Below are 26,923 nucleotides of genomic sequence, written 5' to 3'. Positions count from 1 at the left end.
TCCGGTCGTTGAAGGAATCAAAGTTGACAGGTGACAGTTAATGGTCGTACGATTCGTGCCGTATAATCGATGATTCGATCTGTTATCGTTCATGAATTCAATACGAACGTCGCGGAAATTTGACGATTCGTTTCCCCTAATCAAAGACTCGTCGATCGAAACGTACGATACGTTTCGTTTGCGGATATGACCACAATTTTCGTTCGCGATACTCGATCTCGTTGTCGAGCGATACGGATCGGGCCGCTTACTCTTCTTATCTTTCTCAATGAAATATCAGATCCTTATCCGATGGATCGACAACGAGCCGGTAATTTGATGTTTGTCCCTCGATTGCGCGACCACCTGACGCGATGCGATTCAGCGTCTCTTTTCAAGGTGTCCAACAATTCCATCCAGATGGGTTTCGCGACCTTTCGAACGCGTAGGTCTCGATCTCAATTTCCGTAAACCTGGTGCACTCGATTCCAAAGACGATAGGATCGTTGGCGGCGATTAGATCGACTCGATGCGCTCTAACAGTACGAATAATCTGGCCACGGAAAGCAGAATATCGGACGATGCTCGCTCGTAATCGATCCGATCGTTAAGTGTTGCGCGTATCATTGCGAACTAAAACGATCAACGAGCTATGTTGTCTCCTGCACTATGTTTGTATACCAACGTCCACGACGTTCGCTTTACCTGGAATCGTCAATGGTCTAAACCGAGTCTATCGAGCTGTTGCCGATGCCTCGATCTTTTTCTCGATCGTGCTTATCGTTCGCTCGGAGTCTTCGTCGGCGGCGAATTTACCGCAACCACTCTGCTTCCATCGATTGATCGAATTAACAGCTCGATCATCGATCGTTCCTTGTCTGGTACGCTCGATCACTACACACCGTCCCCTGCCCGCCCATTCGATCTCTCTACGGTTTCTCGAGTCGGCCTCGATCTCGCGATTAAACTCGCCGAGAAAGCGTACGTACGAACGATCCAACGAAACGTCACTTGTTCGCGTTCGAACGTTCGATTTCAGGATAGAATCCGCGAAAGAGTTACGATCACCAGTTGCACGAATCTCTTGCCTCAAGGACGATCGATGGTCGTTCGTCCGGTCGTTGAAGGAATCAAAGTTGACAGGTGACAGTTAATGGAGGGGAACAGGCGAGAATGTCGGGCGCGCGGTTCTACGCAGCCACGCGACGAGCGAACACGAGAAAGCAGAACCGGCCAGCACCGAGCACACGCGTATCGCGAACTCCTGTTCGGCAATGTTCGCGTTCGAGTTCCCTCCACCTCGAGGAGGTCGATCGTGTCCCAAGGTGGTACCACCTGGTAGAGGGGAAGGTGGAACACCGAGACCGCCCTTCTCGAACAAAATGGAGTTTTCTCGAGCTTTCAGCTCCGCCTATCGTGATCCACCCACGTCGTTTACCGCTTCGAACGACCTACGAGTCGCACCACGGATCGTCTTTCTCTTGTCTTAGGTTCGCTCGAATCCCTCCTCGAGCCCTGAGCGCGACACGACCGCTGTTACTAAAAACCCTCGGAGGTTTCTGACGCTCGCCGTCAGTTTCGGTGGTTAACGGAGGCGAAAGGAGCGGATTTTCCAGGGAGGGAAGAAACGCCGACAGTTGGACATACGTAGACTTTTTTCGATTTATTTTTTATACACTGTATCCGTTAATCTTTAAATATATTACGTGCGGTGTATTTAGGTATCAATCGCAGGGCAAACGTTTGGTACGAATCGATCGACTCGGTGAACGCGATTATCACAACGGTGGGAGATTTTTCTAAAACACGTTTGGAGGAGTCTTCTATCGGTGGGATGATCGGTAATACTGTTGGCGATATGGCCTGCTCGATCGAGACGTTCCAAACGATGGCCAGTCGCGTCACAACGGCGCGTCCGTTTCTGAGAAACGCAAACACCGTTCCAGCGAACGATACAATTCCGCAGCGATGCGTCGTTTGACGAATTCGCATATACCTATAAACGAGAGGTGCTGATCGAACGAATTAAACGTAAGGGTGAAATCGGGCTAAAGAGCGAGAAGAGGTAAGAGAAAGGGGGGAAAATCGAAAGAAGATTAGTAGAAAGTCCGGTACGGTGACGCAGCTGCGGTCCACGTACGTACTTTCGTATAGACGAGAGCGAATCGCGTCTAATTCCACTTGCAAGTTGACGCAGGAGATACGGACGTTCGATCAGACAGACAGAGCGGCGCGCGATCGTCGTGTCGTTTCGACCACGCATCGTACATCCAACGTACCTCGTCGAAGGATCTTCGACGTTTCGGTAGCGTTCTTCGTTCTTCGAAGTTATTTCAGAAACGTTGTTTCTTTCCTGCAGAGATTCGTCCTCGATGAGAAATAGAAAGAAAAATTAACGTATATAACGTAGAGTATATCTTTGGCACAATAAATACGAATACACGGTACAATCTTCTACGGTAGATGTCTCGCCGATGAGTTCGGGAACGTCAACGAGCATTGAAACACTTCGACGAGACACCGAGGCGTAATCGCTTGACTCCTTACCAATCACGACGCATGAGATCCTTCGTATTCCTCTTACGCGATCATTTCTAAATAAAACGAAATAAAAAAAAAAAAAAAAAAAAGAAAAGAAGATTCTGAACGAACCTTGCGACGATATAGGAAATTACAGCTAACGATATTACGCTTAGCACCTAATGGGGTTTTATCGTTTCGGGAATTGTTATCAAATCGTGGCAGTATCCGAAATCGTTACTCCGACGATAAAGACAGCTCGATATCGAATACGCGCCGAAGATATATAAAAAAAAGAGAAAGGGAAAGAAACGGTTAAGTGTCTCGCACTAGATAAAAGAAGGTTGCAACGCTTACGCTACACGTTGCCGTGAACACCTAGGCCTTAATTTTACATAAACGAACCAATTATATTTAATATACCAACGACCTGTTTAGTACTCGTTGCCGACAATCTATCTCGATCAGCCGACCGAGCTCGTTATCGATCGTCGATAGTATTGAAAACGCCCTAACTAACTTACCGCTCACGCAGAAACCTACTTAATCCGCAGTAGATCGCATATGTATCGTTTCGAGACTAAAAACCATGACCAAAAGCCCAGCTTTCTAGTATTCTGTTAGGTGGTGAACGAAATCGTTAATGTGTCGCGGAACAAACGAACCGAGTATCGCTCGATAAATAAAAATATATCGAATCTCTTGGAACGAGACGATTCGCGTAAATTTCTGTCGGTTTAACTCCGTTCTAAGCTACGCGAATTCATCCTCTGTTGCAAGTATATATATATATACATACTTGGATTAATTGCGGAATAATTCGAATATCGATAGAATATCGACGGGTTCGTTTCGATCGAGTAGAAAACCGCGTTATCGTTCGTCGTGCGCTTTGATTTGATTGTTCCACGTTACGATATCGAAATGCCTCGTAATTACCAGCTATTTAGAAAGCACGGATATACAAACTCTGTTAATAGATATAGGAGACATTTTATTGGGAGTGAACCTGAACTGTGGAACAACGAAAAAAGTTCGCGCAACTGCGATCCTCTTCTGATAATCGTTGAAAAACAATCGTCTCGATAATGCTTGGGCTGATATTAACGTATGATAAGTACGAAATATGAAAGCGCATTAGTTACACGCGCCTAGGAACTTTTTTCATTGCTTCGTGGCTTCGGAAAATCGAGCCCGAAAAAAGTGTCTCCGATATTTACTAACTCTTCGTATGACTGTTGCATTCGCGCGTCGTAGCCTATTCTTCGTGTAAAACTCCACTACGATTTTATATCCTAGTTTCCTGCTACGTTTTCGCTCTCTGGTACAAAGATACTTGTCTTGTCTTTCACATATAAAAGTTTCATAGTACATCTATATAATCGAGTGTCATGATTAATCGCAGTCTACCAGTTGCTTCCAATAGCCGCGTCATTGCATTTTTCTTTTGATTTGGAAAAAGTCGCTGGGTCGCGATCAGACGCGCGATTACCTGACGCGTACAATATGAGTATAAAAGTCTGGAGATTATCGGTCCCCTATGGCATTATTGTTCGATCGAGAAGTTGGACCAAGAAGCGCGGCGTTTCTTTCGGTTTTCTACGCGCTATGAAATCGCGTGCCTCGAGTATATAGAAACGCAGCACGATGCTGCTGTTGCTGCTGCTGCTGGGTCCATCCTTCCTTGATATACGTGCGGTAGATTGGAAAACGTGGCCGCCAGTCCGTTCCCGCTGTGGTTGACGATCTTTTTTCTTTTTTTCCTCGCCATATCGACTTTATATAGTCTGGCGCTAAGCGGATACGTGGTTCGGCACGTTCGACGATGACGTGGTCTGCAACGGGGACCGTGACTGATGGAACCTGAGCAATTCCGAGACCGTGACAGCCACGCGAACCACACCTCGACCTCCTTCCAGAACGTCGCTAGCGCAGCACACGAGATTCTGAAAATGACAAGCACGCGTGCGTTCTTCGTTAATCCAAGTCTATCGAGAGCCGGCATGAAATCGTCGCGTCTGAGGATAGTAGTTCAGGTGACGACCGTTCGTCATCATGCTCAAGCGATTATACCAAAAGAATATTTTATTATCAGTGGAAATAGTATTACAATCGTTATGATAGTCGTACAATCGGTGTTACAGAGTACGTCTCTCGAAAGTAAAACCGAGTATCGTTAGTAGCACTGTTGTTCGAGTGGCGAGACAAAGAGTTTCCCAACGATTGTTCTCCGGCACGCGAACTATGCGACACTATGGGAAGCATAGAAACGCCGCGACTCGTGCTCGATTGTTCCAGGCCATCCAACCGATCGAGCTCGCACGAGCGCGCGCGTTTCATTCGCTTTCGCGCTATACAAATTATTCGAACGGAGCCAAATCCAGAGTCGTGTAAAAATTTGAACCGATAAGCAGAAAGTGATATTTCTTCGAATCGACTCGATTTCGCTGCGGCGATGTAGCCGCCTTTTCTTAGCGCGTGTGGCATAGAAACGAAACACGAGACACGCCGCCCACGTTCACCGTTCACGCGGCGAGGAGTGATCGTCGTTATCGCCCGACTATGCCCCATTGTGCGAGTAGAGTCGGAGAAGTAGAGAAGACACGAGCAATGGTCGTTTCGACGATTGTCCTTGTATCGCTGTGATCGTGAAATCGTTGGACGAACGTGCTGCTGGCAGTTCAATCAGATTCGATCGTACAAAAGTGGAAAAGTAGAGAGAGAGAGAGAGAGAGAGAGAGAGAGAGAGAGACAGAGAGAGTTAGAGAAAACGAACGCGTACCGTCTATCGATCATGCTGTGTATCGTCCAACGAGCACGAAGGGATTGTTCAAGCGTTCGACTCGATGGATGGACGCGATCGTTCGAAGGAACATGAATTAAATAATAAGAGAGGCCTTTCTTCCCTTTCCGATAATCGTACAAAAAAGCTTAAGCTTAAAAAACAACAAGATAAAAAATGAAGCACCGAGTTTTAAAGAGCGATCGTGATCTAAGCTCGTAATTTGCGACGAATTAGCTTACGTAGTACAATTTGAGAAACAAAAAAACGACCAAAGAGAAAAATAGTATCAACGTACCATATATCTGTGTCCATACAATACAGTATGATATAATATAATATAATAATAATAATATATATATAATATATAATATAATATAATATAATATAATATAATTTATCTCTATATGTATATATACGCTCTCTTATTCTTTCTCTCTGTTCTTTACATAAATTATACAATTATACAAGCTAATGCAACGGAATGATCTTGTGTTCGGTCTTCTCATCGCTCGTCTTTTCTACTTGCGCCCCTTTGCGAGCAGATAGAAGGACGCAGCCTCTTGTGGAAGCGACAACTAATCGTAAAAGAAGAAAACCACTGCGTCAGAGCGCAGAAGACGTCGTACAGAATAAAAGGTAAATTAAAGTGAAATAAACAGTCTTACGGTTGCGATTAATTCGATGTAATTACGTCCTGTCCGATCGTTACAAAAAAAAAAAATAAAAAGAATATAATACTGATGAGATCGTCGCCGTTCAACTCGATATCGTCGCGACTCTTCCTTAAGCTAGCTTCGTCGAAACGATTCCTATTTTCAAGCGATAAGATCTTTGGATGCATCTCGGAATTTTTGTTTAGCGAGCCTCACGGACAATTAACGCCCAAGCAGTCTACGAACGACAACGAAATCGATCGGAAGAGTAGTAGTGGAAGAGACAGCAGGAACGAAGAAAATTAAGTAACGAATTAAACGTTAAGTCACCCAGTGAATACGAGACTTGTTGCGTATAACTTAGACGGGAACGAAGATTAAAATAAAAAAAAAAAAAGAACAAGTCGAGCTGACTAGAACCGGAGATGAACTTAACAAACGATTAGAAGTACGTAATACCAGAGACTAGAAAATTCATAAACGTTCTACCGCCGACCGATGCTAGTTGCCCGAATTGAAACGAAATAAAACTTTACGATCAAAGTAACGCGGTATTCTGGAAGATGCAGCTCGCCTTGCGTTCTCAAAACTTAGCAACTCGTGTGTTCGTTCGTCGTGTCATAGAAACATCTCGCGAACACGCGATCTACGGTCAGTTGGAAACGCAGAAATTCCATACAAGAAGAGCCAACGTGTTATATCTAAAAAGAAGAAGAAGAAGAGAAACAAATTTGTACGTCTCTACTTGTAAATAGACCGTCGTATTAGACCGTAGTAGAAACGATTGATTTCTCGTAAAAATTCCTTTGTGCGTTCTCGATCAGATAATCCTCGATACGTGTTTGAGGCCACGTGTTCATTCGTACCGTTTTATTCGACGTACTAGCAGCGATATAAAAGCATCTCGGAGAAACAGAGTCGCGCGACGCGTACTACACGGTTCGAGTGTCTGACGCGTTTGGCACTAATCTACCGCAATGTATTCGATTGGACGCGTCTGCGGAGCGACAACCGGAAGCAAAGACCTCCGGCAATCCGAAGACTCGATCTAAGCGACCCGCTCCTCCTTAAGTTCCTTAACGTAGACAATATAATACTTATCGTACGAATATATGTAGAATAAGTTAGACGCGTGTATATTCTAGACGATATACGTATTGTACGTCCGCTACGATACTTTTGTTTTCTTGTTACGTTAAACGCGTTTATATGAAAATATGGAGATTATCTTAGGTCTACGACCGAATTGCTTGGTCGGTGAGGTGTAAGTGCTCTCGTTTGCACGTCCCTCCCTCAACGAAAAGCCATATGGTTTACTTGCCTCGGTCGAGACGAAGAGAAAGAGAAAGAAAATTTATCGTTGCCGCGATCTCGTTGGGGAGGGACGCAATACTGCCCGTAACTCGTAAACGATAAAACAATGATCGAATGAGAAATTCCTTTCGAGTTCGAATGTGCGTTAAACCTACGTACCAAAATAGGAAATCTTTGAACTTAAAGAGATTTCTAGCACCTTGTTGCGAATCCTGTAGTACTCGAAGGCTACCTATCACAGACCCATCAATCCTGAAAGAGCCGTAGGCGATTTGTATTGGTCGAACGTTAAAAAAATACTACCATCCGAGGTATACACGAAAGTTCCTTCGTCTTTCTTCTCTTTGAACTTTGCCATTCTGGCGTGATTCTAGACACGTCACGGGTTCCAGACGATGCCGCAATACCAGTTGGGAGAATTCGATTCGCTTGTTTCTCTGTTTTCCTTTGATTCGTTGATTCCGTCATCGAGAGAAATTATTTCGAACCCGAAGCTACCGACACCGATGGAAGATTTCTCGAACGAGTATTGCACACTGACACGCCGCTTCGAACACCGTCCCTTCGCGTAGCAAAATACTATTTTCTCAACAGATCCTGCTCGACGATAAATCTCATCGGTCGTTATGATCCAGCCATTCCAACGAACGATTCGTCTGTTCAAGGTACATACATACAAGGTACATACAGGCGATTCTATCTGATATGCGAGCGTCCAACAGCTTTGATTGCGCTCTTTGATTTTTTTTTTCTTTGTTTTTTTCATTTTTTACGTTCTCTTCCATCGTAAGATGTTCGCGTTCAACGATCGGAACTCGAGAACAACGTTCTTCGCTCGAGTCCCCGTCAAAGGCCTTATACCAGAACAGAAACGGTTAACTAACTTGCGCACTACGTAGCCGCTTCTACAACTAGGCGGACTAAATGTACGATCAAGCTGCCTTTCGATACTTAAGGGGCTACCGAATACTATTTCGTCGAAAGTTTTAAGCGTCTCTCTCGAGCCACAACGACGAAGGCAAACAAACGAACAACCTTGTCCAAGCTACAGCTGTGACGTAGTCGATGTAAATTAAATCCAATATACAAGCGAAAGCGCTCAGTTGCTTCTTAATTAGACCAACGATCGATCGCACGCTGATAAAAAGTTTCGAGTGTCCCAATTCGATGGCGTTTCGTTTAAAACGAAGGCGATGAAAAACGAGAAGGAAAGTTAGAAGTAGCGAAACTACGCCGAGTTGGGGTAACGAGACATTTCTGACAACGGTAAATAGCTCTCGATACGTTTCTTTCGGGTATCGTACGTATCGTGCTTAAAATAAACTCGCAATTAAGATCGATGTCGGAAGGGGTGTGATGACTCTGCGCGACACTCGACCCCGTTCTTCGCCCGACAAAGCAAACGAAGGATAAAGAAAATAAAATTAGAAAAATATCATGCCGCTCTATGAGTACTAATTGGGGTAGAAGAAGTGGATAGAAGAGTGTCGTGCAGTAACTCGATCGAGCGACTCGACGGCTCGGCGAACGAACCGAAAAATTCCCGACAGAACGTTAACCAGAAAACTATAAGAAACCGTGTGTTTCCCGAGTCGCTGCACCGAACCAAGTCGCGTCGCGTGTCGATATATCGGAGTAATCCCAGAGTAATCTTCGATTGTGCTTTTCTCTTGCGAGCGTCGTTCGTTCCATCGTTTTGCACTCTGGCGTTCTCGTCTTGGTCGCTCTTTTTCTTTTTCTCTTTTCTTTTGTCTTTCTTTTCGTTTTGCGTTTAATCGGGAATGGGAAAGAGATAGAGCAGAACGAAGGTGGATAGGAATGTGGCAAAAAGCATCGCGGATAGAACGCGATCCTGAATCGTATGGGATGAACCTGCGGCCGATTCTTCGGTATCGTTCTCTCCTTCGTCACGGAAAAGGAGAAGAGCGGAGACGAGACGCGCCAGAGCCTCCAGCCCGTACGCGTCCATGTAACCCACGTCCATGATTGCGTCCGCGTCCATTAACACCTCCTGCAACACCAACAACGATACTACTCAGTCCCAGTCTCTACTACGTCGCTGGTCGTTCTGAACGTTCTCGTTTTGATACAGAACCCTGTCCACTTATCACTCTTACTTCTTCGAAGCGACACCTTCCTCGAAATCAACGATTCGAACCTTTTGCGAAAACTTGCCTCTTTCGGACGAACATTGCACGAAAATCGTTCGATTTAGGTGCTTCATCGAGAAAGTGAGCAATGCCAGACTTGGGTATCGTTTCATACGTATCGTTGCTACGACGAACGTACCCAATTCTGGTTCCTATCTCAAAAAGATACAAATGCGAATAGCTAGTTTGGAAGATAGTCGAAGAGCGCGGGCATAGTTCGGAATTTATGCCAGTCGAAGTGGTATCGTGGTTGTCGTTAAATCGTATAAGAACGTCGAGAAGTGAAGATACTAAGACGAGACGCGTTCAAAGCGTTTTCCGATGAAGCGACGAGCGACACAAAAGCGAATACGAGTCTAGGCACATGCAACTAAAGCTTCTTTCTTGGTTTCTCTCCACTTCCTTTTTCCAGCTCTTGCATTTTTTTTTTTTTTTATTTTTGTGCTTTTGCGATTTGTGGAACGAGAAAGATTTTGAAAAAAGGACGAATCGTATACCCTCGTGACTGAATGAAAATCGGGGACTGACTAGTAGTTGTTGGAAATATCATGGACAAACGTACCGGCTGTTGTCGAAGCGTTAGTTACGACCTTGCCAAGAGGCGTTCGATCGACGATAGTACGGATGCCTATATTTCTTTCGATTTTGCGCTCGAACCGTTTCTCTTGTAACACTTTGGCCGTGCTTTCACGATAATAAGACACGAACGTGTTTGCAGGGCGTGTCGAGTACAATCGTCACGGAAAAAAATCGTTAGGTAATAAAAGAGGGAAACAAAAAATGATTTTGTTCCACGTAGAAGCATACAGTGGTTTAACGTGCGTTATACATGCCGCGGGACCATTAGCGAGAGATAAAGCGCGAGAATTCTCGAGAAGTTGTTTAATGAGAGGTATCGAGTGAGTAGCTTACCTCATCGACGCCTATCTTTCGACACGCCTCAAGAAAATTGTCGACGTTACGCCTGCATCTTGCCATTGTCAACTTGGGCTGCAAATTACGATACAATCGTTATTTTTCGATAATCTGAAAATCGTCGCGTCGATTAGACAGCCCGAGAACGCTTACCACAGCTGGCGAAGGAACGTGGATACTGGCAACAGACCGAGGTCTTACGTGATTTGCCAAGTGACAGAGAACAACTCCGTCTGTTAACGCCGGAGCAAGATCTTCCGGTAGAGCCATCTTCAACCGCGTTTCGATATGCTAAAAGGAAACTCAAACATTAGCCACTTGTTTGCTACAACAAATGATAAACGCGTGAAAGTCGATCCTTTCCGATACTCACGTTTCGGAGCTGCTCGATCAAGTCAGCTTCTTCCTTGGCACGTTCAAACTCCCTTCTCATGGTGAACGAATACTTCTCTGGCACGTTGCTGTTCCACGTAACCGATCGGGGAGACTTTGGACTTCCACCGTTTCTGCTGGGACTTTTGTTACCTAGACCAGACATTATCCATATTCCATTTAATTGTGCATGACACCAGTCGTTTGTCTCATTGCCTTTGTTCAATGGTTTTTTACCTTCTACGTAACCAACAGCTGTTTTGACTAGCCTAGGAGTGTGTCCCGGGCTGGTGTTGGAAGATAAAATGCTCGAAGATGTTTTAATTGGCGAATTAGGCTTCTTATACGGCTGCTCGAGGTACTTTCCGTTCTTATTGTTGTATTCGTTATTGCTACCGTTGATAATTGGCGTGTTCTGATAGTTGATGCGTGACGGAGTTACCTTCTGTACTGGTCTCTTGGTCGCGTTTTCCTCGTTGAAGATCTGTTTACCGACCATACCAAGTGCGTCTTTACTGCTAGCCAAGTCTGTCTCGTTGCTCTGCGATTCGTTGTCTGGCGGAGTGACTTGTTCCCGTGGCCTGTACACGCTAGGCCCTTCGTTTGCCCTTTGTTGTCTCAACGCCTCTTTATACTCTCTATAAATTTATCACGCGATATCATCGTGTGTGTCGTTGCTTCTTGACATCTGTTAGACGGTACAAACGCATACCTGTAAGTTTGAATGTGATTCAGCGGCCTTTTCTCATCTCCGTTCATTAAAGAGGTAGTAGCGTTCGAGATCGACGTTTGCAGCGGTTGCACGGATTGCGTGTTCGTTGAGACTGGCACCGCTTGATTCAGATGAGCGGATTCGAGGGGACTAAAAAAGACGCGGGAAGGCATCTGATGCTTCAGCTCGTCTATTAACCGGTAAAAATCACTACGCAACCACGTGATGCACAGTGGCAGTAACGATGATTGGCTTATTAACAGCTCGCTTACCCGGGTGGCGTAATCGACGCGTGGTAGAGGCCAGAGGTCATCGGTCTTCTGACATCGGCTCCATTCTCCGAGGTGCTCCTCTCCAGTTTTCTCTTTTCCAACTGATCGTGCAGTATCATAGCCTGTAAATACGGTTTCGTGGAGAAAGAGAGAGAGAGAGAGAAAGAGAAGATAAATCTAAGTAGAGAGATTTGAGAAGGTAAGGTGAGCGCATTCCTAGCGCGCCACCTTGGATGCTACGCGCGTTAATCGCGAGCGACGCTGACGGCGAGTTCTTTCAATGGGTTAAGGTCATTCAACGAGGCTTGAACGACGGCCAAGCGCAGCTTGACAACACAGATATCATTTTCAAGGGGCGCGCGAATTCTATTCACTCGCTAAATATAGACGTTGTATCATACGCGCTCACACTTGGAGTAAGCCTAAACCCATTAGAAAAGCTTGGTCAAACAGGATACCGCACGGAAGCGATTGACGAAAGCGGTTCGAAACCTACCTTGCCGAGCTCATCCTCGAGAGACGTGTGCTCACCAGGCGAGATGGTACTAGGAGTCGAGGTTCCGCTGCAGGATCCATTCACACCCGTCTCGTGCGGCAACGTGATCGAAAGGGGCGAGCATTCTTGACGCCACAGCCCTCGAATCTCGCCATCATGCACCTGCGCGCAAAAAGGTGTCCAGCAGGAGGTACTACGAGAAATCGTCGACCGTGTATACGTGCTTGCGTGCGTTTCAAAGTTTATTGTTTGCGTTCTTTCTACATGTTTGGACCAGTCAGAGTACAGGAGAGTGTGTATGTTTCAGGAAGGTTTCTACGCTGAATCCAGATTGTTATCTACAGCGGGATTTACAAAGTTTCGTAGCCGAAAAACTTGTTATAGAGCCAGGCGAAGAAGAAGAACCGTAGAAATAGGAAGAGGGTGAGAAGAAGGACGAGGAAACTAACCGCGCTGTGAATTTCTTGAGACCAACGTTTGTCGACGCCGTCGCTGGTGCTATAGCCACTGTCGACGTTGTGCCGCCTGTGAGTTCTCGTGTCTAGAGTCGCGTGACCTCTAACATCCAAGGGTGTCCTTCTCGCGCGGCCGCCTCTGGCTCTCTCGTGTTTCGCCGCCTGTCTCTCCAAATATTTGAAGATGTGCGTTCGCCCGCGAATGCATAGCTGCGAAAACAAACGAAAATAGTCGGCTGGATAATTGGCCGATCTATAATTAGACGACTCCATCTCGTTTGATTCAGAAGCTTATGCTCACCGAGGCAGGCGGCGAGGTCAAAGGATTATCGGACAGCCGGAAGTCGACCAGGCTCTTCATCTTTCTCATCTCGTTTGGAAGCACGGATATTCGATTGCCACTGATATCCAGCTTTACGAGTCTCAGGTACGTCAGTTCTGCGCAGAACGTTCGATTTCACGATCGTCAATTGCATCGGATGCAAGGTGAGACATGGCGAGTGGGGAATCGATAGAAGGGAAGAATTTTGACGCGCGCATTAAAGGGACGTTAGCCCGGTTCCCTCGGATAACTCGACAAAGCTCCTATTTGCGACGTGACGCGGGCGGAAGCATCCGTAAACAGGCGTTACCTACCTATAGGCAGGTGCACGATCATGTTACTCCTCAAATCTAAGGACCTAAGTCGCGCAAGATCACCCATCCTAGGGGGCAGGTTCGTGATTTCGTTGCAGCCGGCGTCGAGCTCCGCCAACGCCGACATTCTGCCCAATTCGTCCGGCAGAGACGCAAGTCTGTTGTGAGCGACCAATAACGTTTGCAGCGGTAGCCTGCATATCTCCCGAGGTAGAGACGTCAATTGATTGCGACTGCGAACAAAAACATCTCCGCTCGTTAATTCTAAGCCCGCATCACGGAGAATCAGAGGCCTCGTGACTTCCTGTCCTTACTGACCTAAGATCGAGGTAGTTGAGGGACTGCAGCATCACCACAGTCTCCGGTATTATTCTTATCGCATTGTGGTAGAGATGCAGCTTTTCGAGGAACAGAAATTCCGTCACTTCTTCCGGCAATTCGGCGAAACGGTTCTTCGAGAGATCTGTAACAGGAACGAAACAACGATATATTCGTCGCGTAACGCCTTCCGAATAATGTTCGCTACAGGGAAAGCATAATACTTCTTGAAGAGGCCTGTTTAATTGAGAGACATCGTCAGGATTCCCCGTAGCAACAGCTGTGCTCTGGTTAGGGTGATGCTTGGGTTCGTGGGGGGGTTCTTATGAATGGGGTGCGACGGTCACGTGCGTGTACAGTCTCGAAACGTAGGAAAAGGATAAGGGTGGCTCAGCTGCTGTTGGCTTCGAGCCTCCTTTCTGATCAATAACCACGGCCTATGTGTGTGCCTCCGTTTCCTCCGGGAGTTGGTTAGCCAACCGTTCGACTCGTCATTTTCCTTCGCGCCAGCTTTTCAAACCCTCTGGCTATCGATCGGACGCTTCATAGCGTCCGACGGCACTACCGGCATCTGATAATTTTCCCGAATCCTCGACACGAACCACGGTCCCTAGCCGTGGTGTCGAAAGTGGCCCGAGCGCGAGTGCTGAAACGTTAATTCGAGGAAATTTCATTCCGCTTTCTCGGAAATTCGATTTCGGCTATCCAGTTTACGCGATCGGAACGGAAATTGCCAATCGATCGTCAACAGGATACCCCAGTTCTCTTGCAAATACTCAGTTCGTTATCTTCTCATTTGCACGATTTGCAAGTCTTATTGCACGACGACTTATTACTTATCGAGGAACAGCCGCGTTTCCCTCGTGCACGCCCACGACCGTAATAGGTACGAGTCCATGGGGTGAAAAGCAAAGCCTGGAACCATTGGTGCACGGTCGATCGCATAATCGTCGAGCAAGGGCGTCGGCCCGTTGGTGTTGGTGCGATGCAGACGAAAATAGCAAACCCCTATTCTGTCTCTGTGCCATCGCCATAACTCTCTGCCAATGAAACTAAACAATTTTTAGCAGAGCGTCGTCTGCGTGATTCTATTTACTTTCCACGAGGAATGACAGAAACCGTTCTCGCCTAACGTTTGATAAGAAATCGATTCCTAAACGAATCCTCTACAACCGGCTTCGTAACGAGCGCGAACGATTCATCGAAAGTTAATTGCTATAGAAGTAGTAATAGGGAAGTTCGCAACTGTGGCACATATAGGGTGTTTCACGAAGGGGTCGATGCACCAGGCGATTCCAAGGGCCAAGGTCGAGGTCCGGCCAACCCAGGGATCGATACCACGCACATAGATTTGCGTGACGCTGTACAAAGTTGCTAGACTGTCATTCGCCAACGGATGGGCGTGGCCCTGTTGTCCATGTTGCTTGTTTTTACGATAAAAACAATTACGCGGATAAGCGGCGTTTAACCAGGCTGCCAAGTCTGCCTCTTCCGACCTGCTAATAATACGACACCGACGCGGCGGAATATGAAGTCCGAGCGATCGAAGTGTTTGCATTTTTATCGCGCGACTCGCTTGCTTATGCATACGCACAAGACAATAACGCCGGAAAGACGGTTCACGCAATCGTAAAGGGTTGGACGTATATGCGACGTAACGCACGAGTAGAAAGCGTCCGCCAAGTAATTTCTACGATAATCCGCGTGCTAAGACGAGAGACGCTGTCGACCGATGATAAAAATAATTTTCCTAGGAAAGAATAGAACGCTTATCTTCGTGCAATTAGAGCTATCGCATTTTTATAGATTAATACACTTTTTTAAACGATTAAAATACTTAATAATTGAGAACGCTATATATGGTTGATTAATTTAATAATTGCAAAGATAAAAATTCCGAAATCGCAACGAGTTTACTCGTTCCAGCCTTGATTAATCGTTCGAACATGTTATCGGAGCGAAAAACTTTCGCGTGTCACGAACGAGATAACTCCTCGCAAAACGTTCAATGTTTTAAGAATTTTTGCCTTCTTGGCTCAAAACCACCGTAATCATTGTACGTTTTACATAAATTTACGAGAGCGGAGAGCGAGTGGCGGCGTTGCTTGGGCGTGCCGCGTCACGAAACGCCGGCTCCTATCGCCGATACAAAACACAGGGTCAACGACCATAGGCAAAAATTGCCTCGTGCGTTAATTAAACTACGGAACAGCTGGAGACGCAGAGAAAATAGTAAATCGTTCGGTAATGGCAACCTTGAACGATTCCTTCGCTATTCAGCGAGAGATCGACGATATAATATGCACGAAGGCCAATATGGTCGACGTACAACAAGCTAGTGTGTTCGTGGGAAGAGACGCGGATAAAACGCAGGAGAAAATACTCTAACGACGTTAAGTTATCCTTCTCGGAGTATATGGGGTTATAAGAGCTAGCATAAGGGCTGCCGTGAAACCGTGGAAACAGAGGGTTGCCGGATCGATAACGCCCCCATAGCAGATATCGTCCAGGGGGTTGGCTGTACGAAGAGCGCAAGGTGTCCCATGAGCGGCATGCTACCCTCTTTCCGAGCTTTTCTGCTGGAAAATAAAATCATTCGAGGCGAGGCGAACTCCTCGCGAACCAATGATCGGTAACGACGTTAGAAGTTCGCTAACGAGCCACATGGTCCGAGGGCTCGAAACCGATTTAATTCCACTCCAGATACATTATTAAACGGTAACGCGCTTAACGATCAATTCTACGTAAAAGCATGATTAACGCTCAACGCGGAACGTACTATTGCTTCTTCGCGACGATTCGAGAGATAACGCGTTCTCGATCGATCGATTCGAGAGTTGTCGATCGCAGCATGCGCCAGGTAATTGCTTTCCAGCGTAATTCCTGACGTGTCACGTCGAGGACACGGGAAGAGAAAAAGGCAAGAGAAGGACAGAAGAGGAACACCAAGAGCGAAGGGAAAGGGAGGAAATTCTGGTGGCGAAGTCGTGCATAGACTGGGAACGCTCGCTCGGTGCTCGCTTCGCCCTTGAACCATCGTCGTTGCTGAAGAGATCGCGTCAAAAGCGAAAAGAGAAAAGCGCGGAGAAGCCACGGAGGAAGCAGGCGAGAAAGGACGTATGCCTCCGTTGCTTTTGTAAGAGACCGACACGCCACTTCCGGCGACGAGGACGCGAGTGCGAACACGACTCGCATACTCGATCAAACTCAAAGCGGACGGAACCGAACAACTTTGAGCACACTGGATGGAACACGGGTGAAACATCGATAGACGTGAAACGATCGATCGCTCGAAATTTATTGTCCGATCGGTCAGTCAGTGACAGTAACCAATGCGCTATCTCGAGAAGTCTCATAGAATTTAGATGAACTTTTGATGGTCGGTCGCCACTACGCGACGCAAGGTCCCACGTTGCGAGGACCGGACTTTTGCATTTAAACTAGTAGGACGAGTCCGTCGAGCATCTGGTAGTTGGTGATTCGACGTTGCATGAATTATACTCGGACGTGGGGAAAGATCCGAGAGAGAGAAGGTAAAATAAAGAAGGTAGTATCGCGCAGCCGGTTTCCATACTCCTGCCGACTGACCGTGGCAGGCAATGCGTGCCGAACAGTGCGTCGCATTGTGTATGCTACGTGTTCGAGCGTGCCGGTACGCGTGCACGCCTTCGTGTACACGCGTGTACGCTAAAGCGAGCCGTATGCGACGAATCGTGCTGCGCGAACGGAATACGCGCCTCTTACCATCTATTGCTACTGATATTTATTTATTCATTTATATACGCATAGGCGGAGATGCGAGAGAATGACGAGAACAAATATCAGGCGCGTTAATTTAACATTTTTCTATGCGTGTAATTCAAGGCGAGAGCGTGAACAATTGATTCGTCGTTGCGCGCTTTCACGAGGGTGTACAAACTTCTTTCGCCCGTCGAAACGAGAGTTCGCTTCCCTTTCTTCATCGGCAACGGCGGCGCTTCAATTATCGCAGCATCGTGGAAGAGCAGCAACAGCACCAGCATCGCCCCTAAAGCACCGTTCGCTTTCTTTCTCGCTGCCTACGAAAAGCTTCGCTCTTCTCGTGGGTTTCTCTTCGTTCCTTTTCTCGTTTACCCAACCTCTTTTACCTCGTTTTCAGTGCAACGAGCGCGAACCGAGTTTTCAGGTTGCACCGACTCCGCCATCCTTGACCTAAAAACTAATACCCAAGATGAAAAGAACCGAGAGCGACCTGGAACACAGGGAAAACTAGTCGAAAGCTGCACGGGGTGTAACAAGACCACGCTCGATAACGCGTCGAAATATCGCGTTACACCGGTACGACCAACATTTCGTTCGAACGGAGCATTTTTTTTCAATGACCTCTCGCTGCTATCGGATGGCAGTTTGCCGTCTCTCTATCGTATTGAGAGAACGCGATATCTTTACCAACGATTCGAGGCTGTTTAGCATTTGCGATCACGAGCCGTTGGTTGAAAACGCTAAACTTAGGCCGCGATCATCCGTAGACGGCAACGCGGTGGCACGGAAATCGAAAGCGTTCGAAAAATCTACGGTTGTTCGCGATGACTGGAAAGGGCCCGGTTCGATCGTACCGCAAGTCCCTTTGTTCGTAACCATGCTGCGTAACCACAAAACAAAGCCCTCCACGCAGGTACGTCGTTATCCCCCCAGAAACTAAACCGAAGGACGCACTCTCGTCGAGGTATTCTTTGTTCGATGTCATCGCTGATAAATCAACGGCACTTTCTCCGTTGGCGACGTATCAGCGACGGTAAATATCGCGGCGATCGCGATGGAACGTTCGAGCAAAGGGCCAAGGTTTAAGTCTCTCTGATGACTCGGAGCAAAACAAGCCGCGTTTGGGACTGCTCGTTAACGACGAGTCGGTTAATTTAACCTCGGATAACGAGATCGAGGAGAAACGCCAGCCTTGTAGATTTGTTTCCACGCGAATTATTCGGCCGGCTCTGAACCCGGTATCTCCTAATTGAAGCCACGGACGATGCTGCATGGATACAGATTCGGTTAGCCTTAATCGCGTGACGACCTACTAATTATCCACGCCCGCGATTCCCCAGCTCCGTGCGTCGCTTGCCCGGAACCAGAGAAAGGTACGCTCTTCTATGGCCAGAGATCTATCGCGCTTTATCGTTTCGATCTTCGATACGCATTCGCGTTTCGAGTCCATTGACAACGTTATCCCATACGATAATTCACTTGAAAAATATTTTGTAAAGCGCATACCAGCGTGCATTTTGGAGCGTTGAGTAATCGGCCAAATCTACCCACTTATCTTTGTTCGATGGCCTGATTGTACGTCGTAAACGTCACGCTGTTTACCCTTGAATACATTTTAACGACCAGCTCATCGGGAATAAAACGACTTAATGGGAATCGAAGTGTTCTTAGCTACGAGCATCGACTTTCCTCGAGGTTCTTCCAAACGGAAATGAGGAAAAGCGAACAGAGGTCGAGCGTTATTTGAAGAAGCGAATTCTACGAATAGCCGAAAGCAGCGCGTTTGTGGTCGAAACGATAGAAAAAAGTAGCTTTGATCTTTGGAACGGTAGTTTTCGGGTTACCGCGAGTTTAGAGCCGATGGTTGGCATTAGTGGAATCGGTAACGAACGCTACCCTATCTGTTCTCCACCTTTTGCCCGCCAGCGAAGCAGAAGGCTGCGAAAGCGATGAAAAAGCGATGAAAATCCGATGCATTAGCAAAATCAAAGAGATTAAAGCAGTTGGCGAGCGACAGACAAACTCTCGGGGTTCGCCGTGCCGCGAGCGAGCGAATAGACGGTAAGGAAAAATTCAGGAGAGGAGCAGGAATGGATTAGGGTTGCGTCGAGGGATTCAAGGCTGTGCGACAGGTACAAAAAGCGATCGTACAGAGCCGGTTCAAAGATTCGGGTTTAAAGAGAAAAGAGACAGTCTCTTGTCACGTTGGCGGCCAGAGAGCTGGCAAAAAACTCGTGATATGCAAACAAAGCCGTGCGCGAGATTTACTCGCTCGTTCAACGGTGGAAAATCGTTTCGCGAACAAAGCGCGGGAAGTAAAAAAATTCCAGTCGTCTGGCGCAGATATAAAGTGTCGCGAGAAGAGAACCGCGTAAACGTTGTCGCGTCTTTCATGAAAAAAATATAAAACGCTGTTCCGACGATCGTTTGCAAAGCACGACGCGACGCAACGCGACTCCGCTGCAGAAATTCGCGCGTTTTCACGAAGGATGGTGCAATGCGAAATAAAGGAGCGAGTCGGAATGTAGGACACTCGCGAATAGAAGTAGCACGGAAGAAAAATTTCAAACAGACGAACCGTGTCATTTTCATTAAATCGCTCGACTGGAGGTGGATTTCGCTACAAACCACGTTTACACGCCTCGTTCAATAATCGTAGCGTCATTCTCGTTAAAAAATTAACGCCGAGCCACGAGACAAATTGCGTATCGCGTCGAACGATGTCGTATCGACGCATGCTCGATTCGATCGATATCGACCCTCTACGTGGAAGAAGAGATTCGACGCCTCGACCTCGTCGGATCATCTTGTACCGAAGCTTCGGGCGGCAGCTTATCGTACGACGACCCAAGAATAACATGATTACATTCATTAGCCATCTATAACGTTAGCCCGAGCAATACAACAGAGTCCGAACCATAACCATAACAGTATTTCATACCGTTTCATTTCAACCCGTGCCACGTAAGAAGCGTGTATGGACTGACAAACGAGATTACCTAGAACGATAATTAGAGGCCGTCCCTTTCTTCTACCTGTCTTGACTATCGATACCTGCGCCGCGACGAATTGCTTTCCAAGAAGGTACGTGTTCTTCGTACCGAATCGTGGTCTGTACAAAAATTTTGCGTAAACGCAACGGTTTCGTTCGTCGCGCTTCCTGGCAAAAGATCGAGGGAGAAGGGTTTCCTCTTATCCGCAATGCGGCTAGAATTTATCGACGGACAAAACACGAGTAGACACAACCACGCCAAGTTAAGTTGGCGGCCGGTCGATCGACCCGCCTATCTTCCTTTCTCATCGAAACGGACTTAAGCGTTTTACCGCGTTTGCGGTTGTTGCACCAGGCCAGGAAACGCTTCCGTCTCTTGCCAACGTCGAGACGAGGATTTCTGGATAGTTTAAAATTCTAGAGAATCCACGAGGCAAACGAGGCCGTCTTCGTATTTTAAAGAGCGAGGAGATGAACGATTGTGACCCGGTTTTTTAAAGCAGCTTTGAGTCGGATGTGCATTCGTGTTTAGAAATCATGGATGCAGGGATCGGGCAAACACGGTACGGCAAACATCTTTCACTCGAGTTACCCGATACAGCGAGCTCTTCAGCGGTATATACTAGCAGTTCGTGGGCATTTTCTAATATCGCTTCACCCTTGTATCGTGAAAGTTTGCAGGGCACTCGTCGGTGCTCGTCTCGACGCCGATTATCTTTTGTAACCGACGCTGGCGAGGGCTGCTACTACCGTGATATCTCGCGCGTATCAGCGAATTTCGACCCGTTTCAGGATTGACCCAGTTCGAGAACTCACGGAACGCGAAACGCAACGGCGGCAACCCGATCGCACGGTTGCAGAGGTCATGACCGTGAATATCTCTCTCGAATTTCAACGCTTGTAGAACGGGATGGAGAATCGTGTTGTAACGCAGAGTCGGGTAACAATTTACACGTTTTGATTGAAAACGATACCTCGTACCACTGTCTTTTATAATAAAAATCTCTTCGTTGCGTAGACTAAATAGAAACATAGAAAGAGACATTAATATCCAATACTCGACTCAAAATACCAAAGTTTTAAAGTCTAAACGTCGCTTTTACGAAGATTCTTTTAAGAAACGGCGCGGATAACGACAGTCAAGTAACAAGGTACTACTGTAATTGATTAAAAATACGGAGTGGGTTCGCAAGTACGCTAGGACGGCCCTGCGATACTGCTAATTATAACTCGGCAGCGAAACCACCGCGTTGGCTTGCACGCGCGATACGCGCGAGATCGGTGCATATACCGTAGATATACCGTAAGCCGGTGCATATTAGCAACGGGTCGCAAAATGGGCAAAGCGCCGCTGAAAACGCCGGGTTTTCAAAGACACTGCTACCGCTCTTGACTAGCGGCGGTTTCACGCGCGACTACTTTCGTCCGCCCCTTTCTTCTATATCCGCGAACCACGTTCGTCGACGCTAATTAGCGAGCCGGCTTCTAACTCAAGGTGTTTAATTAATGTGTCTTTTAACGACGAGCCGTTGCTCGAAAGTTAACGCGAAAGCTATTGCCTAGCCGTGACACACATCGATTGCCCGTTTAAACGGTATTCGACGAGCGCTGAGAAATGTCGCCGCTCGTTGGCTCGCGGAAGAACGACGAACCAGGAAGCAGTAGTTTGCGGTATTTATTAAGAGCGTGCTGGCACTCGGGCGAAAGACAAACAGGGCGTATCTCGGGGGCACACGAGATACAAGACACCCGGTATCGGAAACATTCATCGCGTACTCTCGAAACGTGCGCGATATCATGGATAGGTGTAAGTACCGGCACGGGCGTGTAATGTGCCGACACGCTCCTTCTACACAGTACTTAGAAGTTGAGTTCAAACTTCAGCAGCATGTAGTACTCGTTGAAACGCACAAGACAGCCTCGATAAACGTGGATCCAAATATCGTTAGTTTCAGAGTTTCAATAGATATGCAGCGTGCAAACACGTATTAAGTGTGTTTCGCGTTTGCCAAAAGATCGTCGGCGCTCTCGTTCGCGTCCGACATTCGTCAAGCGCCAAGTAGATGTTTGCCGCGCTTTGGATAAACGAATAAAGTCGTGTGCAACGTCGAAACGCGCGAACATTATGCGTTCGAGCACTTGAAGCGCGTGCGCTCGGAACGCGCACTCGACTTGTTTGAAAAAAAACGCTGGCAGCACTTTGTCTTTACTACTGCTCGCTGCGTGAACTGTAGATCTAAAGTTTCGAGGTCCTCTTGAGACGCGTGCCAGCCCATTCTCGGAAAGCTTCGGTTGCGAAATAGTCGTTCTCCGGTGATCGTTCGCCAGTAGTGCTACTGTTAGGTAGTGGTTCGACGAAAAGGGACGGGGAACGAAGCGACTTCTCCGCCCTTAGATGGTTGGCGAGAACTCAAGAGACTTCGTCTTCGAGGAGTGCTCCTTTGGCAAAGAGACAAGAGCGCGAGATAACCGAGCACCCCGATGCTATATGGCGATGCAAACGATGTAACGCGTTATGGAGTATCGACCTGTTGGCACCCCTGCCTCTGCAGCTGCGGTGCGTCTCTATCTTTAGCTCGGACCGGCCCATCGTATGGGACTCTTCCATAACCATGGTGGCTGCTCCTTTTCCCTTTCTCTCTCTCACTCTCTCTCTCTCTTTCTCTTTCCTAACGTGCTTGTCTGCATACAGCGCGCGCATCATTCTTTGCTCCTGTAAAGACGCCACTCCGCACCCTGCTGTCCTTCCATCGTGAAAGACCGGGAGAGAAATACGTTTGACAAAGAGGAAGGAACTAGTGTCTCGTCCCTCTTTGAAGTGCTGGTTGCAACGAATCAATCGAAATCTCTGTCTCGAGTCATCGTGACGTCTCCGAGACTAAATTAGCCTGGAGCGATTCGAGAAGAAAACGCTTTCGATTCGCTAGACCGGTTCTCGCCGAGAGACACCTGTCGCGAACTCGACCGCGCTCGAAGAGAGACGAGCGGCTCGGCACAAAATGGGAAACAGAGAAGGGAAACGGTAAGAAGCCAGGTAAGAGAAAGACAAGAAATAATCGTGCCACCATTCGATCGGTGCAGTTATCCCGAATTCCTTCCTTTCTTTTCGTTAATCACGGTGCACCTCCATCCATTCGAGCACCTGCTCTCCCTGAAAATCATCGGCCGAGAGATACGCGTCCAGGACGATGAAAAATAATTAGATGTAATTGCATGTTACATGCGCGTTGCAGCTCCGTTCGGGCTCTTACGGTTAGGGTTAAGAAATCGACGATGCGAAACGCAGCGAATATCTCGGGGAGTATTATTTCGAAAGTACCCACACGCGAAGTAGCGCCAACTCGGAGAGTATACGGTTGAGTTAACGCATTGGAATGTCGAACAGAGAGGCAAGGGTTCGCGGGAATAAAAAAAAGGATCCCGCCCTTTTTCTTCCTTTTCTATTCCTCGAAGAAAGCGCGCAGTGCACCGTGACATAATCGATAAGAAGCTTTTTCCGCAGCGAGACTGTATCGCGATCTCTCTATTTGCCTATCCGCCTGGTCTCGTCGTTGATACGACAACCGGTTTCCGTGTTTTCGCCGTTTCGTCTCAACGAAGCTGAACACGCCGGAATCCATGATTACGCGGCAAGTAAAGTCATTAACGGAGTCGATGTTGAATCGACCGCGAGGAAACAATTTGTTCGAAGTAGTAATCACCTTGCTGGCTCTCTCTATGGCTGTCTGTTCGCGCATCCAACTCGTTTCCTTTTGCTCTTTTCTCCTAGAGCGGAGCACCGTGTGCGGCGTGTGCTGTGTTTGCTTTTACTGGTTCGCGTATGCGCCACGGACAATGGATCGGCTTTTCCTTCGATAGCCGGCGACATATCAAACCCACGGGTTTCTCCGGTGAATGGGGACCGCAGGGCCTACCGTTTGTGATACTCCGCGCTAGAAATCGTTGTAACATATAGCCGGAGGCTGTGCGTAATTTTCCTTGCCGTCGGATGCATTTATATTAGTTTTAGCAATGGCTGACATAGATTCGAACAACGTAGGACACGGTTCATCGAATCCCTCGTCGCGACACGAACTGACCTGGGGTCCTTAATGAAGTTACGTCCCCTTCTGTCATCGTACGGAATATCTCGTCGTAAGACGGCCTCGACACGAACCGTTCGGTTCGATAATACCCCGGTGAAACTGTAACGGGTATGAAAGTTCCCTTCCATTGGACGATCGTCCCTCGAGCATCAAAGAACACCGAACGAAATTGCCTCGTTCCCTTCGTTCGGTGAAAAATTACCATCGAAAACCGATAAGCCCCACTCGGTGCTACTGGCAAAGCCCGTGCAACGACGAGGCGCCACGATTATCATTTGTTCCTTCGCAACAGCAGAATAATCACGACACGGTCTTGATTAAAACACGCATCAGTGACGCCAGGCGAATTTTCCTTTTGCGAAACTCATCGTTTGCATACCAATGGGTTTGGAAACTAATGAGAACGCTTTTCTTAGAGAAGCAATTTTTCACCCGAAGGAATTTCGTAAACGAATATTACTCTGTTGACTGTCGCCAAGAAATAATTTGGGTCGATGCTACATCGATGGAAATGAAATACGTTTATATCAAAGTAGTATATGCGAAAAGTATGAACGATTGAGATCCACGTCGAATTTCATTTTCTTGCAAGTTGGTAAATTTTGTAATCTGTATCGTCGTTGATTCGCGATCGTCTCGCGTGATTGTATATACATATTTCTATATATACTTTCTATTTGTTGCCATTGTCGTCGAATGTAATATACGCGTACGACGAACGATATGATGAAGCTGACTTACCCTCGAAAGGTGTAATCCTCGCTGATAAGGATATCTCTATGTCGCATATTTTTTCCACACCGAATACCTGTATCGGTCGTGGAAACATTATCACGGTTAAACGCAAACATTCCTAGCGGCGAGTAATCGTGTTATCTTCCGATTTACGTCGCGAGTCGTATTTAGAATCGAATCGGGGTCAGGGGGATCGATCGATTTCTATATTTGCAAAAGTATCCTCCAGGCGACGCGAAACTCACGATCCTTGGTCGTTAACAACAATATTGATAGTCTGAAAAGTTGGAATATATACTCTTATGCTTCTGCGCACGTAACTCCTCGTGGTGTGCCGGTGATATCAACGAATATCGAATGCACGATTATCGCGGTAACAGGAAACATCGGGTGTGTCGCGATAACTTCTCATCGCGAACTTTTTACTTATGCACAATCTTGTACGATGCATTTGTTTAATCGGTTGTTTTCTAATAGGAATATCAGGATTTATGGAAACTTGTCATTCACAGGAGCTGTCGGCGTCCAAAAACGACGTCTGATATAAATCATAACCTACCGCGGTGATGCATTTATATTAGATAAAGCTACATGTGTCTCTTCAGCAAGTAAGATGAAATGAATTTACCTGAATGAATGAATATGCAGATACCTCGCCCCTTTTTCGTGTTTCTAACTTGTACACTTACTTCTTTTATCAGTCGAAGATTAAAACGATGATATCAACGCTACGAAATCGTAATCACGGTGCATTGCACCGTCAATACAGATGCATTTGTATTATGTAACACTATTTCACGTTAGTCATTAGACTAGATAATTACGAAAAGACTACTATATCGTTCTCCAAAAGACGCTGTCTATGCGCGTTCTTCTGTTTTCTCTTTCCAAGCTAATATGTAGGATTAAATTGTTTCAAGCCTGTTTTCTGAGAAATAACGAATGAAAAATGATACATAAAGCTCTGCAGTTGAATAAAACATCCAATTGTAATGTGGAAAGTGTATGCGTTAGCAGGGTAACATTCGGCGACACATACGTGCCGCAGTGTGATATAAACACGAGAGTTCGAGGTTAACTCTGGCAGAATGTACAACTTTTATCGAATCAGACGCAAAACATTTACTAATATATCTTCATCTTCTTTCTAGTTGTTATAAACCAGAACAACATTAGGAAACAAATTTTTTCAAGATAGTTCCTACAACGTAGTAAAAACACTTCGAAAATATTTGTAGTATCTTTTCATAGAGCGTACATTTTATTTTTGGGTTTATATTTATCTTCGTGCAAACGTCAGTTTCAATAAAGAAAGGAAAATTGATGATAGAGCAAAATGCTGAAAAAAACTCACCGGCAATAACCGTATCCTGAAGATTATACTTGCTAGAACCCGTTTTCCCAACTTTTGGAAAGTCCTTAAGTTTTCGTCCGCTAAGCTTGAGTTCACCGCTCAAGTGTGCTTCCTCCAGGATTCGCTCGAGACTTCTGGTGAGCTGCTTTTGTATGTGGCCGCTCATGTTCGACGCGACCATCGCCATATTACATTTTTCGGGCACGTATACGCGAAAGCACAGTAGTGAATATCTTCCCTGGCGTACCAGCCACTCGTCTTTTAAACGGCGAGGCAAGATGGTCCAAAAACTCGACACCCACCAACTTCTCCCGATACTTGCTCCTGCACTACTGATCACAGCTTAGCAAAGCGCATGGATGCAAACGATTCAAGCGCCCTCGTTTAGACGCCATCTTAAGGGGAACATTCAAGATACACCATTCGATTTCGTTCGAGA

The 26,923-nt window shown here is 46.7% G+C and overlaps 1 protein-coding gene across 2 annotated transcripts; it reads right to left on the bottom strand.

Moving 5' to 3' along the window:
* Positions 1-1,623: 1,623 nt before the first annotated feature.
* On the bottom strand, positions 1,624-26,837 carry LOC100746589 (leucine-rich repeat and calponin homology domain-containing protein). Of its 2 annotated transcripts, none has more exons than XM_003493953.4 (13): positions 26,485-26,837; positions 13,578-13,722; positions 13,260-13,492; positions 12,925-13,061; positions 12,618-12,833; positions 12,169-12,330; positions 11,673-11,794; positions 11,401-11,550; positions 10,926-11,326; positions 10,690-10,841; positions 10,470-10,607; positions 10,314-10,391; positions 1,624-4,445 (listed from the first exon to the last, which is right to left on the bottom strand). In XM_003493953.4, exons 1-13 carry the CDS (start codon positions 26,669-26,671, stop codon positions 4,293-4,295), a joined length of 2,274 nt encoding a protein of 757 aa, XP_003494001.1. In that variant the 5' UTR covers positions 26,672-26,837; the 3' UTR covers positions 1,624-4,292. The 2 variants fall into 2 exon arrangements, with proteins under 2 accessions (XP_003494001.1, XP_012247932.1); XM_012392509.3 differs by lacking the exon at positions 1,624-4,445 and adding an exon at positions 4,567-9,262 and having other exon boundaries at positions 26,485-26,671.
* Between the last annotated feature and the right edge of the window lie 86 nt (positions 26,838-26,923).

This window comes from Bombus impatiens, unplaced genomic scaffold (assembly GCF_000188095.3).
Source record: "Bombus impatiens unplaced genomic scaffold, BIMP_2.2 scf_1445, whole genome shotgun sequence".
Taxonomy (NCBI): domain Eukaryota; kingdom Metazoa; phylum Arthropoda; class Insecta; order Hymenoptera; family Apidae; genus Bombus; species Bombus impatiens.
Note: the sequence above shows the minus strand (reverse complement) of the source record. Positions and strands in the feature narration are given on the sequence as shown.

Coding starts and splice junctions, on each gene's coding strand:
- LOC100746589 (XM_012392509.3), bottom strand. CDS start 26,671: ATGGCGATGGTCGCGTCGAACATGAGCGGCCACATACAAAAGCAGCTC. Junction 11,327..11,400: donor AATCACATTCAAACTTACAG/GTATGCGTTTGT, acceptor ATAAATTTATAG/AGAGTATAAAGAGGCGTTGA. Junction 10,842..10,925: donor AGCTGTTGGTTACGTAGAAG/GTAAAAAACCAT, acceptor TGTCTGGTCTAG/GTAACAAAAGTCCCAGCAGA.